This window comes from Pararge aegeria, chromosome 24 (assembly GCF_905163445.1).
Source record: "Pararge aegeria chromosome 24, ilParAegt1.1, whole genome shotgun sequence".
Lineage (NCBI taxonomy): Eukaryota > Metazoa > Arthropoda > Insecta > Lepidoptera > Nymphalidae > Pararge > Pararge aegeria.
The window spans coordinates 8,326,355-8,342,964 of NC_053203.1; the positions used below are offsets into that span (position 1 = coordinate 8,326,355).

The 16,610-nt window shown below is 34.8% G+C and overlaps 1 protein-coding gene across 5 annotated transcripts in view; it reads left to right on the forward strand.

Annotated features, from left to right (window-relative positions):
- Positions 1-16,408, forward strand: part of LOC120634481 — a 156,435-nt gene extending 140,027 nt beyond the window's left edge. For 3 of the 5 annotated variants that reach the window (XM_039905105.1, XM_039905104.1, XM_039905102.1), the window contains 20 exons: positions 2,428-2,512; positions 3,111-3,237; positions 3,642-3,782; positions 4,517-4,718; positions 5,755-5,977; positions 6,497-6,629; positions 7,478-7,620; positions 8,432-8,582; positions 9,010-9,414; positions 9,572-9,673; positions 9,765-10,278; positions 10,412-10,755; positions 10,875-10,985; positions 11,155-11,303; positions 12,058-12,183; positions 12,738-12,857; positions 13,052-13,147; positions 13,310-13,398; positions 13,656-13,805; positions 14,483-16,408. In XM_039905105.1, coding sequence (XP_039761039.1) covers positions 2,428-2,512; positions 3,111-3,237; positions 3,642-3,782; positions 4,517-4,718; positions 5,755-5,977; positions 6,497-6,629; positions 7,478-7,620; positions 8,432-8,582; positions 9,010-9,414; positions 9,572-9,673; positions 9,765-10,278; positions 10,412-10,755; positions 10,875-10,985; positions 11,155-11,303; positions 12,058-12,183; positions 12,738-12,857; positions 13,052-13,147; positions 13,310-13,398; positions 13,656-13,805; positions 14,483-14,640 — 3,569 coding nt within the window. In that variant the 3' untranslated portion in view covers positions 14,641-16,408. The remainder of the gene's footprint in view (positions 1-2,427; positions 2,513-3,110; positions 3,238-3,641; positions 3,783-4,516; positions 4,719-5,754; positions 5,978-6,496; positions 6,630-7,477; positions 7,621-8,431; positions 8,583-9,009; positions 9,415-9,571; positions 9,674-9,764; positions 10,279-10,411; positions 10,756-10,874; positions 10,986-11,154; positions 11,304-12,057; positions 12,184-12,737; positions 12,858-13,051; positions 13,148-13,309; positions 13,399-13,655; positions 13,806-14,482) is intronic. The other 2 variants (XM_039905107.1, XM_039905106.1) reach the window with 2 other exon arrangements.
- Positions 16,409-16,610: the final 202 nt, after the last annotated feature.

Genomic DNA, 16,610 nt, shown 5'->3' on the forward strand with positions numbered 1-16,610 from the left:
GCTTGGCCAGTGCGCTGGACTACAACCTTCTCACTTTGAGAGAAGACCCCCTGTTGATATCGCTGATGATGACACTACGAATACAGCTAAAAGTTTCGCAACCCTTTGACGGTCTTGTACAATGGAGACTCGTTCTAACGCTCGAAACTTAAGAACAAGAGAGATCTCTCCCTCATTTATAATAACCTGCTCTCTAGTCGCTCGTCTATTATTACAACGAGTATTCATGCGTCTTATGTAACACACCAAATTATCAGCCCGTATGTTAACATCCATTGTGTTGTGAACGCTAATCTACATAAGTATAGGTATTAATTCGTCTTTCAAAACTGTTATGTGCCCTTAGCATGAGTACGTACACGACGGTAGTTTTCGAAAATCAAAACGTCAACGTCATCATAAACTTAATTAATGTCCCGCTGCTAGACTCAGGCTTCCTGTCTCCTCTGTCTTGGGCCAATGCTCTAATTCTAACAGAGGAGGAGGAAGTAGTGTTTAAAGTACATCATACTATAAATACTTCATGATAATTATCAGTGGAAAATGATAATACTCAAAAGCAACTTATAAAGCGGCAATTTTAACCTTCAATGCCTAACAAAAAAAAAAAACCTACCATCTTTTTACTGTCTTAGGCGCACTTCCCACCAACCTCCACGGCTTCACAAAGATCTCGCTAGGTATTCCGTCTGTACGAAACAAACCTGAATTTGAAACGAAAAACATTAGGCTTCACTCCGAAGTTTCGATTTTAGAAAACTATGCGGGATTCACTTCATACTAAGGGTTTCCAAAAAATTACGAAGGTGGTGTTTCGACATATTTCAATTGTAGTAAAACAGGTAATTCAAATTTTCTATATTATCAGTCCTATAGTAATGTTAAACAATACTAACGAAAGTATTATTTTCAAGCTGCATCGGAGCAACTGACTGACGTGATTGTCTGTATATATACATATAGCCGCAAAGTTACTAAAGTTAATCCAGAGACAATAATTTCTTGCGGATGAAATTTGTAGGACATTTAGAGGTACTTTAAATTTTTCTCGATCATCTTGTCTTCTATAACCTTATCTAAATTTATAGAAGATATTATTATTGAGCATTTGATTAAGTTTCTTTACATTATGTGAACAGCTATAATATTAAAGTCCCTGCTTTTAAATTCATAGGTACTGTACACGTACTCATAAATTGCTTCTCGATAAGATCTTAAATAATTATTGTTTTAATTCTTTTAACGATTGAGAAATACTTAAGTTGAATTGTATTACTGAAATGAATTGTAAAAACTCCAAACAATACAAACTACTAGAAGCCTTACGAATCTATTAATTTGTTTCGCAATGACTATGTAGAAACAAATCGAAAGATATAGTTCAAAAATAAAGATAAAGTAATAACCGTATCAATACTAATAGATACAGATTTTTTATTAACTGATAAAATCGGCCGCCATTTCAAAAAAGTTGATTCACAAAAACGGATTTGTGATGTTATATATGTAGACGAGTCAACGATCACTCACAATAGCATAGCCCAGAGTGACTTGGAGAAAACATTGATTAATTACCATAATAATTTATTTGATACTCCAAAACTTGATGTGGGGAGGAGCCGGTTCCACGAGCTAGTTTAAGTTCCTTTTGAACTAAAAAAGTACGCCGCTTTACGGGTAAGAGCGCTTGTGCACTACACTTGATAATAAGAAACCGATGAAAAAGTTCTGGAATTGCCTTAATTTTTTGTATTTTACGAAGTCCAAGCTATAGATTTCGGAGTTAGTAATTGTCATTCCTTCCTACTACTACTTCTTACTAATTTTATATATGCGATTATATGTGTGACTGCTAGATCGTCTATTCTTTACGCTCTACCTAAGCAGCTTATCTACTTGATTTTTGGCATAGAATTAGTCAAAGGGACAGAAAGTAACATAGGATACTTTCATCCCAGAAAAACCGTCATAATCGCGGACGAAAAACGCCGCTAACAGCTATTACCGTAAAATCTTAGAAATATGAAAAAAATATAAGTTAGAGATCACAATTCGAGCTGTTGCATAAACAACGATATTTTCGAATTCGAATCGGAGCAGTGCGAAAATCCTAATTAAGTAAGATTTTTATTCGATTCGTGTTTCATTTGATTCAAGTTGGCGGCAGTGCACAAACGCTGTTAGGCTAACACAAACTGCTGTGATTTGAATGATACTGACTTGGAAGTTATTAAATATTTCCTACACGATGAAAACAGTACATTGTTCGTTTTGAATATGATGCATCGAGGTGATTTGGCTGTTCCAAACAAAAGAATAACTTTTGAGGAAAAGGAATGGTTGAATGTATCGTTGCTTATTGTTGTTTCCAGTATTAGCATAATACGTATATATTTTTTCGTAACAACCAATTCTCTTTTTGTTTAGGTCTGCTGTCAGCCTTGAATCATTTGGATCAGGCCCGCAAGAACTCTATGCAAACGACCGTGGATTACTCCAGATATGTCAAAAGGTAAAGATTTAATGTCACAGATAATCTTCTTTAATAGTATTAAAAAATACTTTTATAACATTTACATAATCCTGGTATTATTATACAGTTACTTCATAGTTCCTATAGAATACATTAATTGAATAGATCGGGCACGCCTACTTATGAGTGCTTCTAAAGTGGTTAGGTATTATTTTTGACTGATAACTTTCTACTTTTAAGAATACAACAAATTATGAGCTTATTGCAGAGAAAGCACTTAAATTATAGATGTTGCGCATGATTCTTGAAATCTAGCTTATAAAAGTTTAATAATTGTTTAAGTTAAGGCCGATTTTGACAAAGCATATAATTCCAGTTTTTTAATTCTTATTCTATTGCATTTTGTTGTGATAGTGGGGATCATTTATTGTTCACTTTAAATATTCATTTAAATCAATCTAATCATTGCATAACAAGTCAAATATATTATGATAGTAATGTTTTACATTTTCTAACTTTTACAAGTCTTTAATTTTTGCTTTTACTAGTTTGTGTCATCTACGTACTCACAATAAATTCTGACTGCTAATTTTTACTTACTGCAGTGTTTTCAACCTTTTTCCCAAATTACTTTCAGGTACAGCTCAACCTTAGAATGTGGTTCTTCGTACTGCAAAGACTTGGGCTACCGGGAGCACTTCCACTGTATGGATTGCACTGCCAGGGTCTTCTGCAAGAAAGAAGAGATGATTAGACACTTTAAGGTAAATTTATTAACATATTTTTTAAGTTTATTGTTCTCTGTATTGTGTGTCGTATAACGTCTAAAGTCTTCTGCGTTCCTTTCGTTTTCAAATTTAGTCCTTGAAAATCTAGTTATAAATTAATTTATTTCAAGTAGTAGTCTGTCTGTTTGTAATGCCTCTACCATCCGTTGCGAAGGCAGAATCTATCGAGAAGCCAGCAAGAGTTGCTCTTTTCCCAACATTATTTCACAGTATAACCATATTTCTTCTATTCATTAAGATATTAAAGCGGCCTTGAAATTTAACTTATTTCAAGAATGTCATAAAAGTGATTCTATTAATTACTAATCTTGGATTTCTTTGAATGTTAAACCTAGAAAGAATATCGTTTATTTTATTGAAATATAAATATGTTCTTTCAGTGGCACAAGAAACGTGACGAGTCATTAGCACACGGGTTCATGCGTTATTCGCCTCTCGACGACTGCTCAGAGCGTTTCAGCGACTGCCCACACAACCGGAGTCAAACTCACTACCACTGCATTCAAGATGGTTGTGATAAGGTAATATTAGGTTATTTTTATTTTAATACTTCTAACTTTGCTTATAATAGAAATTACATACTGGTTCCGTTTGCCGTGTAGACCCTAGAGCCACGGAGTCTATTTTTTTTAATTTATATCGACAAGTCTACAACCGCACCTGCTAGTAAGTGATGATTGCGAATGAGTGTGAGTGAGCGCTTACCTAGAATAGAAGATGCCTAGATTATAGGTATCGGGGAAAACGAAAGATGGGAGGGCATTCCTGGCCATGACTAAAGACGTAAACAATCTTTAGAGACACTACACCGTGGTTGATTGCCTCATTTTGTGACAGAAAGGCTGGTCAATTAATTTAATTTTTCGCGCAAAGGATCACCTGGCCATTTCAGTTCGGAAATGCTGCCAGCCTTCTTGTATAGCTATTAGTTTAGGTTATATTTTAGTTTAGCTAATGGTTTTGATGATGTGATATATGTAAAACGAAGTATATTTTGGTTTTATACCAAGATAATCAAGTTTTGAATGTTAAGCTTGCCAATGCCAATGATACACACAATTTTCACCTTTGAAGAAATACCTTGGGCAAAGATCTGCGTATCTTGTCGTCGTTGCTAACTTTTCTCTTCAGAATATTTGGATACTGTCTAGAATGTGAGTTTGATTTCCAAACTATATCCAGAATCACGTAGAAAATAAAAAGTTTAAGATGAGTGACCCTATATAAGTCCTATTAATTTTTTTTTATATTTCAGGTCTATATATCCACATCAGACGTCCAAATGCACGCAAATTACCACCGAAAGGACTCGGCTATTCTGCAAGAAGGTTTTCAAAGATTCAGAGCGACTGAAAGCTGTTCAGCGCCGCATTGTATCTTCGCTGGCCAAAGAACCACACACTTCCATTGCAGGAGACCTGGCTGTACATACACTTTTAAGAACAAAGCTGACATGGGTAAGTACTATGTTCACTGAATATTACGTTTACAAAACGTTAGCTATATAAGCTATAGTTTTAATATATTGCCGTAATTATTGAACAACGAGTAATCCAATCGCTCAATATAAAAAAATCGAAACTTACTTATTTTAAGCATTACAAATAAGTGCTGTTAAAATCAGTCACATCTTCTGCAGAATTTAAGTTTTATCATAATTCATAGCAAGACTATAATAAAAGCAATTAAGTAAATACTAAATAAAATACACTACGAAAATACAAACAAAACTATATAGCCCTAAAGCGAGCGTAGCTAAGATGACTGATGAATATTTTTATGAATAATACACATAAATACTCATCATATACAGATAAACACCCAGACACATTCATGTTTATCACACAATTTTTTCATTTGTGGGAATAGAACCCACAGCCTTGGACTCGAAAACAGGGTCGCTGCCCACTGCTCCCATAAGTCATTAATGACTTAAGATGACAGTCAAAATCTGACAAAATTATCCCAAAGTTCCCATCCATTAACAAAATATATAACGGGACTGACTATGAACAACTAATTTTGAGACAATAATTTTTTTTCCGACTAAGGATGACTGTGCAAAAGAGGACAATTGACATCTGGGATACGACCATATTCACTTAAAAATAAGCAATTTACCCAATTGATCATTTAAATTTTATGATTTCAAAGAACTCAGGAAAATTGCACGAGCCAAACACTTGGAATGTAATTGAAACATTCCGAATGACCTATACTATGATACTTACGGATGCATACCATGTTAACTAAAATAAGCATTCTCATAAACAGTTGCGTGACATTACGTAACTTCCAAAAATAATTATTGTTTTTTAACAGCATTGAGAAGTCAATGCTAACTAACTTTAATTTAAAAAGAGAAGAGTCAAGTTTTGTAAAAACTGGCAAAAGGTTAAGTAAAATAATATTTAAATTAATCTTGTCTCTTCTGTACCCAATTTTTCTTCAGCACCAAAACTTTCGTCTTAAACGTAAAAACTATCTTTCTAGAAAAACACAAAACCTACCACATCAAGGATGAAGCTCTCTCCAAGGATGGTTTCAAGAAGTACATGAAAAACGAGGCATGTCCTTACCGCGATTGCCGGTTCAGTCGCACATGCAACCACATTCACTGCATCAGGCCTCACTGCAACTATGTCCTGCACTCGAGCAGCCAGATATTCACCCACAAGAGAAAGCACGAGAGGAAAGAACAGGAGATGAGTTTTGGGTAAGTTGTTCTTTATTTTTATTTATTTAAACTCTTTATTTGTACTCCGCAACATGTTAAGAAAATAAAAAAACAGACTCTTCAAGTTATAGGGTATAAAAGGTGGCCTTATCGCTACGTAGCGATCTCTGCCAGACAACCTTAGGGTAGGAACAAAAAAGTTATTTGTAGTTTAACCACCCTTATAATTTTGGTAAAAAAAACCCCAGGTATTTTATGATCTTAATTTTAAGATCATAAATTTCTGGTCAATGAGAATTTAGTTACTTGATTAATAGATCGATTTTATTTTAAAACTAAGTACAATGAAGGAGATAGGAGTCGGAATCTTAGAAATAGGTTCACGCTTTACCCTTTGGGTACGAAACCCTAAAAAGGACAGCGCAACTTTTGAAAGCATATAATTGATTGATTCAAACACTTATATTTATAACATATTAATTTATAGGATTACTAAAAGCAAAGCAAATAATGTAACGTTTTTTTGTAATCCAATAACGTTATTTGGTCTGTCCACAGCTTACCACCATCGGTTATCCAAAGCGCGCTGATGCAGCAAGGTGCGGACCTCAGCATGTACTCTCCTGGCAGCAACATGCACATTGATGACGATATGTCCAATTCTATGATGGACGATTATTCTCAACCATTCGTAAGTTCAAAATTTATGATTATTCAGCACCAACATCTTCAATTCAATTCACGTCAACTGCTAGACAATGGACATAGGTCTTTTTTAGGTAGTTCCACAATCCACGGTCCTGGGTCGGTTGTCACTATTCCAGCACCTTAAGAGCCAACGTTCATCGGTTCTCCGAGCCATGTTCCCCGCCCATTGCCACTTCAGCTTCGCGACTTGCTGAGCTATGTCGGCAACTCTAGTTCTTCGACGGATTTCCTCATTTCTGATTTGATCACGTTGAGTTTCTCCTAGCATAGCTTGCCCCATCGCCCGCTGAGTGACTCCGAGCCTTCTTATGATTATTAAATGCTGGAAATAGTAAATTAGGAAACCGACATTAGTAAATTCAAAGCCGCTTCAATGTAAAATCGTCAATTCGTGAACGGAAATGGCATGAAAGCAGTATAGTGACATAATATACCTTTATTTGCACGTAAAATAAACGTTTTAAAGTTTTTACATTTTTTACAAGGTCTAAGGTAACAGTATATTGCCATACATCAAAATTTTGAACTTTAGTGAAACGAGTAATTAATGATCATCATCATCTTCATCAATTATCATTATCATCATCATCATCATCATGTTGACCAATGCACACTTACTGCTGGATTTAGATATTTTGAGTAGGTATCAAATTCCACGGTCTTGTTCCACTTGCTTAGTGGCTTCCTACGACTCGTTTGATGCCGTCTCCTCAACTTGCTCTGATTCCAGCACTCCACTTTAGGTCCAGTGACCGGTTTAAATCTTTACTGATTTGGATTGTCCAATTTTTTGATCTTGATATAAAAATCTATGTTTTATTTCCATTTTAGAACCAATCCCTAATCGACGAGGTGTCACGCAAGTATATAGAAACCTTCAACGGTGGAAAGGACCCTGAAGACAAATGCAACAAATGTAGCGCCTGCAACACGCATTATCATTGCTTGGCTGATGGATGCAAATTGGCTCATAGGTAAAAGATTATTCTTCTTAACTATCGTCTTGATCTATATTCTGATTAATATCCGTTTGCACTAACAACCGATAAGGCAATGCCTAAGTAAAGTGAGTAACTTTGTGTAGTAGAAGAGCTTTTTCTGACAGATCTCGTCCATAGAAGTTCACCATGCTTATATCTGCAATGCTGTGTTTCATTTATACAATGCTGTGTTCCGGTCTGAAGGGTGGGGGTGCTGGTGCAGGCACAAAAGGCTTAACAACTAAGCCTCAAGTTGATGGTGTGTCCATGGTCGGCACGTTGCAGGAACAGCTCCTTGCATCCCTGCGAAGTGTTGCTCTTTTTATAGGCAATGGTTTTCACTTGCCATCAGAAGAGGCCATCTGCCAACTATAATAAAAGAGAAAAAAGGGTTTCATAACCCTTATCTGTTTCTCCGCGACATTTAACGAAACGCGTAATCGCTTAGAGGTACTCTTTGTCGGTCGGAGGTCGTCAAAAATCCATTGATGTTGAATTCATTCAGTGTCTGATTTTTTTTTTTTTACGATAATACACACATCGCCATCTAGCCCAAAGTAAGCGTAGCTTGTGTTATGGGTACTAAGATGACTGATGAATATTTTTATGCATAACATACATAAATACTTAGAATATAAACACCCAGACACTGAAAAACATTCGTACTCATCACACAAACATTTTCCAGTAGTGGGAATCGAACCCACGGCCTTGGGCTCAGAAAGCAGGGGCGCTGCAAACTGCGCCAATCGGCCGTCGCCGGTTAATTGGTAACGATTTCTCAAAAATATTCTTTATTTTTCAGTTGCCACAGCACAATGGTGAAACACGTGATGGAGCATGAACAGCAGAACCAAGTGACTGAGGCATACTTCATCACTTATACAAGAAACAATCCTTGCAGTAACTCCGCCTGCCAGCATATAAGGGATATCACGCATTATCACTGCACTTGGGTAAGGAAAGATTTGCATCTACCCTCAAAAAAGACTGGATGATTTCAAAAATTTATCATCATCAAACCCATAACCGGCCTGACAAAGGGCACGGATCTCCTCTCACAATGAGAAGGGTTTAGTCCGTAGTCACCACCACGCTGGCCCAGTGCTGATTGGTACTTTCAGGCACGCAGGTTTCCTCACGATTTTTTCCTTCACCGTTGAAGCAAGTGATATTTTAATCGCTTAAAATGCACATAACTTTAAAAGTTAGAGGTGCGTGCTGGGATTCGAACTCGACCCCCTGAAAGTGTAGTTGAAGTCTTACCCATCTATTTGGATAATATTCACAAATTAATGAATGGATAAAAATAAGCATGAAATGTCGAAAAACTTGTGAAATGGCTGAAATGTCATTAACAAATCGTTTGTTCGTTTCTTACAGGAAAACTGTGGAGTAGTAATATTGTCCTCAGAAGAACATCCGTTTAGGCGTCTGGAACACCATCGTCAGCACGCCATTTTGAGCCCAATGTCACCGAACTTAGCGGCGAGATTTGCCCCAAGCTTCACTCCTCAACTTTCAGCGCAGTTACATCCCAATATGGCTGCTCAACTTGGCCAAGTGCCAACTTTACCAAACCTTCCATCAAATTTGGCACACTTGGCTCAAATGGCTCCAAGTCTATCGTCTCAGTTGACGCCAAACTTGCAAGCTCAACTGAGCCTTGGCCCAAATCATGGCATGGTTCCACAGCATGTCAACCCTTCGTCTTCTTTGGATGAAATGTTTAGCAGAAAGAGGGGAAGACCTCCTAAAAATCGAGTTGTAGAAGTTTGGACTGATAACGTGAGTATAGGTTTTTATTAATACATCTTGGTTTTAGACAGTTTTTTTGCAGATTACAGAATGTTAAACTCAGGTGTTTTTAAAGTAATAGCTTTTCGATTTGTGCAATATATATAAGTAACTAAGTACAGTTCCTTAAATAATATTTTTATTTCAGGTAACCCCACAAGCCATATTCACGTCATTCAAGCTTCCAAAAAGCAACCAGCTACCTCCCGTGATACAATCACCCGTCATCACGACTGTGGAAGAATTTTCTGTGAGTATTACTATTACTACAAATCATAGCATTTTCTTACCTATAAGTATGTCTTACTTAGACATTCGCTAACTGTTCTTTTGTCTTACAGCGTATCAGATTCCAACATTTTGAAGTATTTACTGTACCGGATTCCTGCTCACAATACTATTCTAACTGTCAATTACGTTCAACGAGGATCCATCTCCATTGCTTCAACTGTAGCTTCACAAGTGAAACTCATATTACTATGGAAACACACATGAGGGAATCCCACGCTGTTATCCCTCTGCTGGAAGGGTTTGATTACTTCTCCTCTTTCGACCAATGTGGTGGGAAGAGTTGCTTCAAAAACCAGTTGAGATCCCATTTCCACTGTGCTCAGGGCAATAATTGCCCAGCAATTTTAACCCAATATTCAGCATTGCCAACACATAAACACGGCAGAGGTACTCCGGTAATAAAGAGTGAAGAACAGGAGAAATCTTATGATGAAGCCAAAGATTATTCGATTAAAGAAAGAGCTTCGGTTGATAGTATCGCGTCTATGAAAGAGCACATGGATTATGGTCCTACTAATTTCTCTATTAAAAATGAGTTTGAAAGGGAACAGGACAATGTTTCGGGTAAGCATTATTCTATTTAGTCCTTTATATGTATACAATTTTTATTAAATACGATATTGACGATATTCGAAACAATTGATGCTAAGAACTCTAATCTCAATCCCATTGTCTTAAGTCTATATCTTAATTTCAGTAGTAAAAGCGACCGGAACGTTTTATCCATCGTCTCACCTCCGAAGCAACACATCTTCTCCATCACCTAGAAGCATCTACGATGCCTCACCTTCAAAGGAACAAAAAATGAGAGAATTTGAAAAGAAGCCTTTTGAAGCTCCTAAAATGCAAGGACCCACTATCCCACCATCATGCCATGATCAGGCTTGTCCTTTGAACAAAAATACTGGTGGTATGAATCTGCACTACCATTGTCCTCATTGCAGTCAGGCATATGTGGACTTGAAGCTTTTGTTCAGCCATATGGTAAAGAAGCATAGCAACTCTATGGAGCCTGGACCGATGGGGCTGGCTGCTACTAAGGTGAGAAAAATTTCAAAAGAGTTTCAAATATGAGACAATTTTAAAATTATTCATGAAACTTAAAATGCATTATATAAATTTTCAAAAGAAGAATTATTTATTAATTTATTTCTTTTTAGGAAACTCTGGAGAGAGAGTACCCAGAAATATCGATATTACCTTCGACTGCTACGTCATCAAATGCACCATCCCTCTCACCGTGCCAAAGACCACCAAATCCAGCGGAACAAGTAAGTTTTTATAATACTTCAATTAGTGATGCAGAATATTTCATTCGGATACATTGTGTATTCGTAATCTACTTCAAGATTGAATTACTAAAAACGTATCCAGAATAATTAAAGTTTCTTTTATAAATTTTGATGTTGTTCCCTTAACTTATTTTACCAACCTTCTCAGGTTCAAGCAGTCCAAAGTCTCCTGCTACAACAGTATCTGGCAGGCGGTCGTAAAGGTAGCCTCCAAGAGCAACTGAAGATGCAACAACAATACACCGCTTCTCTAGCTGGACTTCCGGGACTTGCTCAAGTTGCATTGTTTTCACAGGGGTAAGTTATACATGAGTTTTGTATTTGTATTTTTCCTTTTAAAACATGCCTTTTAGTCAACAAAGTAATTAAAATATATATGTAACACTAGCTGTTGTCCGCGACCTCGTCGGCGTTTGATTTAGTTTTTTTGATGTGGCATTAAATTTAGTTGTAGTTCTACAAAAATTTTAAGTATTTAGTATCGCTAATCCTTAAATGAGGGGTTTGCTGTTGTCCGCTGAGGAGTTCTGTCCTCTTTCTCCAACCACATTCATCAGATCTACAAAAGATTGGGCAAAATTAAACACATTACAACCTTTATAGTACAAAAATAATTATTTAAATCGGTTATAATTTGTCGAAGTTATAGTGTAAAATCATCAAACACTTTTATCCCCTCTTCCAAAGGGACCAAGCTTAATGTCGGGATAAAAAGTATTCTATATTACTTGTAACACTTCTAAGAATATGTGTACAAAGTTTCATGAGGATCGGTTAAGTAGTTTTTGCGTGAAAGCGTAACAAACAAACTTACATTGACATTTATAATATTAGTAGGGATAGGGATAGGGATGTTTCACACAATTATTACTTGTCTCATTTTTAAATACTGTACGCAATACGCTAGAAAACTTAATCCCATAATAATACGAATTATTAGTAATTAATTTATTAGGTTTACTGTAATCCGTAAAAGTTTAGCTGTATTCCATTTCAATCATATTAGTTATATTTAACTAAATGATTATTAATTTAATTTATCACTTTCCAGAGGCACTGCATTCCCGCTATATCCAACGATGATGTATCCGCCTGAACTTCTACTAGAACAAAGTCTACTTCAAGGTCACGGTCTTCCACCAGGCTTGGACAAAGAAGCTGAGCTCATTGCTAAGACGTGAGTACATCCTAATAATCTCTTATCATCCTATCATCTTATTTCAACTTATGGTTAAGATTTATTCCCTGCTTTTATTTGACTAATAATCCAGCTTCTTTTACTCCTAAAGTATAATAATAAGCACATGGCATTAACACCCACTTTTATTTAAGAATGTAAATATCACTTGCTTTAAACGGTAAAGAAAAACATTTTGAGGAAACCTCCATGCCCGAGAGATCTCCATAATATTCTGGCATTTTGAGGAAACCTCCATGCCCGAGAGATCTCCATAATGTTCTGGCATGGTAGACTACGGCGTGAACCCTTCTCATTCTGAGAAGAGACCCGTGCCCGTAGTGGAATCAGTAATGGATTTATCATGATGACGATGGCATTCAATTACTACATCACTCATGGCATGGCGTTTTATGTAAATTATCAATCTATCATTTTATTCTTAGTATACATAATAGAAAAGTCAAAATAATGAAAATTTCGGTTCGAAATACACCATCACCTTTGTTTATTAGCAGGAATATAAGTTTAAAAGAATATTTTTGTCTTGTTAGCAGACGCACGCACACCCCAAGAGGTCCACACATGAGGGTGCTTAAAGATGAACCCATCCCTGAAGGCTACTTACGATTCCGGTTCAATGAAGACTGTGGTTACCAGCAATGCGGTTACAGGTATATAATAATTAATCATTATTTGATGGAGATTCAATTCTCTTTTTGTAAATTCCTTAGATCTCGTAATTTTTGTGTCCAATTTTTATAGTCTTTCGACTTTTGACTTTTACACTGCCCTCGAATACTTTGTTATTTAATATGTATTGAAATAAATTTATTATGTATTATTTTAAAACTTAATACCATTTCAGGGAACATCAAACCCACTTCCACTGCACAAGAAAAGATTGTGGCTACTCTTTCTGTGACAAAACAAGATTCGTGCAGCATACAGCGAGACATGAAAGGTAAGTATTTTTGTACTCTAACTAAATTTAAAATCTTCTTTACCAACAATAAAGAAATGTCTATTTGGAAAATGGACACTTGCATTGCATATTTTTTTTTTATAATTCACTTTATCAGTAGTCCATTTATGTCCATGTTGTAAGCTTTATACATTGTTACAGATTAGACACATTAATGGGTGGAGATTTTCAACAGTACCGAGCGAACGTTTACTGCCAAAGACCTGAGTGTCCACACGCTTCTACTTTCGGTAAATATCATATTATATTTAACAATACAGTAATAAACAATATATTCTTGAAGAGATTGCACTTTGTTTCAGCTTTCAGCTTTTTTACTTCTTCCTAAAATACACAAAGCATTACTATTTTTTAAATTTTCTAGTTCTGTTTGATTTTCTAATTATATTTCATACCTTCTTTTGTATTTGGCATCATCATCTTTATTCAAAGTTGATACGTTTATTTTAACACTCTCAATTATTTTTTACTTTAAAATTTATTGCAGGTACAGGTCAAAACAAAGCGTCACATTTCCACTGCCTGAAGTGCGAGTTCGTTTGCACAGACACCAACAAAGTGGTGGCTCACCGTCGGCAACACCAAAAGCTTGACTCCATACAAGCTGCTGGCTTCGATAAATTTCAACCTAGCAAAGGTAAGAAAAAGTTGATATTAATTGATAATTTTTAGCTCATATATAATTTAACTATTGAATCTGCATTGATGATATCCTCTAAACACGTAGAAATGCGCTTCGAAATAACAAAATGCCTCTCTGACTTCCGTTTTCCCCTTTACCTATAATCAAGGTTCCTTCAATCGAGAGTGAATCGGTATCTTCAAGGCAAGCGCAGTCTACAAGGTTGCAAAATTAACATCAGGTTGGATTGCAGTCAAGCGCTGGTCTATATATTTCAAGATTGAGATATTTGATAATATGTATAGAAAATGTATCAAAAGATAAAGAAAAATTCAAATGCAATGCATTATTGCAATTGATATAATTAGAACATATTTCAGGTCTCCTTTTAAATGGAGGATATATGTACACATATATTGATTTATTTATTTATTTGGTATCTATGACCCATCACTACGCACTACACTATAACATAAATAGAATAATTAAAAACTAAACTACATAAAAAAAAAAAAACGTACATTAAATATTAATATGCAATATAAAAAAAAGTTACAAATTAAAATTTCTGCGTCCAGGCAGCCCTACGTGCTATGAAGTATATATATACTTCATATAATACAAACTATATTATTCTTTGTTATTGACTTGTGTGATTAGTACAATAATAATTAGCTTTTTCTTAATTCCAGGTTGTGGTTACGAGCCTCAATGCATCCACAGCAAGAAACAAACTCACTACCACTGCCTACAATGTGGCTTTGCCGTCCTCGGTCTCTCCCAAATGACGTCCCACAAGTACAAACACCAGGAAGCAAACCTTGGACCTTCCACCAGTGCGACCAACTGACCTATTATCTACCCGTTCATATCTTTGGATGTGTGTGTCCATTTTTTTATAAGAAAAACATTATAGTGCTTGGTGCGTAGTGCGATTGAATAAATCCTAGGCCGCTAATAAAGGTACTATGAAATTGAAAATGATATTTTTGTCTTAATGGGGGTTTAAACAAACTCTTGTAAATATTTGCGTAGATTTCTATATTATATTTTATAACTCCAAAAGATTTATGGTACTACTATACTAATGTTAAAATCCAACAAAATTGGACTACTATACCATTGTTAACTATATTAAACAAAACTGGACACAAAGTCCCCTCCAGCATACCACGCAATAAAATTGTAAAAGTAGTAGTACTCTTGAAGAAAAGTCCCTGGAAAATTGTGCCTTAGACGCAAAATAGTTTCTGAGATTAAATTTTAAGGTGGTTGGCGAAATATGTGCCAAATTTTATGATATTAACAATTTGTATATTGTTGATGATTATAAATGACGAATTATACTCGATGCATGTATATATAATATATACGTTATTCATTTCTCAAATAACTTTTGCAATGCATTTTTACAACATGATACGATTTCGTAGCGAAGTGATTTTAGAAATGAGTCTAATAAATTAAGTGCATGTCATATAAGTGTGTATCCTAAATGCTGACCAATGTAGGTAATAGTTAATATAAAAGTATTTATATTTATTACTTCCCGTGAAAAAGACATTTTTACGAATAGTATTATTAATTTAGGTTTCGTAAAATTATAGAGGGCTATTAAAATTGGGTTAAGAACGCCATTTTGTGCCTCGGAGGTGAATTCGTGACAATACAACCTGATTTTGAAATAGTTTTCAATTGAAAACATACGACTATACTTAATAACTGCATTCAAATTAAATTTTAATACATGAAGTTTCGATAAGACAAAAATGTTGTTATAAAATGACGCACTATGTCAGAAGCATTTATAAAATCCTAAGAACAATTAAATACATATTAAGATTTTTGAAAACTATTTCAAACTATGATTAGTAATTACACAAAAAATATATATTAATATAACTATTGAACGTATTTAATAAAAGGAGAAAAGCCGTCAATTTTATAAAATGTAAATAAGATAAGATATATATGAAAAAAGATATGTTAATAAAATCTTATTGTTATACGATTATTGGTATTAAATTAAATGTATAAAAACAAACAATTGGATATTGTACAGAAAACGAGTGCTAACATTATGTGATCCATGAGGTAGCCATAAAATGCCATATTATTTCATTTTAATGTTTTAAAATTAAATAAAGTTCTGCACTATCAGATCAGTATTAGTTACAGTAATTTTATGACCTTTGCATTCCTTTTTTATTCCCGGCTACATGTATAGTCCATTCCCGTATTAGTTATAGACAACTTTTGACGAACTGTTTCAAAAATTTGATGAATTCTATAATTTTATCGATGAGTTCTAAAATAGCAGTTCTCAAATTCCTAGCTTGTATCAGTATTTGTTTTAGTTGTAGACCTTTCCTATTGTTCCTACGACTCTATCTCAATTATTACGTCTCTAACAGTATGAACCAGTTTATTACATATTTCATTAGAGTTATTTTTAACTTTACGTTAGAAGTTCTTTCGTTTCGTACGATAAAAAGGCCGTGCCATAAATATTTAGTCATCGTTTCAATTTATTTTGTATACTTTAATGTATTAGTGTGTTCACTCAATGTAGAAAAATACATTTATTCTCACAATTACATTTATTCTTTTTGTCGTACTCTAAAATTATTATGTTAATCATTTTAATATATAATATCAGTATTTTCATAGAATTAAATTCTTTTACTCAAACTTTTTCTCCGCAATAAAGTTAATATTTCGAACATTATTATTGGTTGTTATCTTTGTTATGTTATCTAATTTTACGTTCATGTTTTTAATTTCGATTCTTTTACGTTTTCGTCTTTCACAAACTTTAAT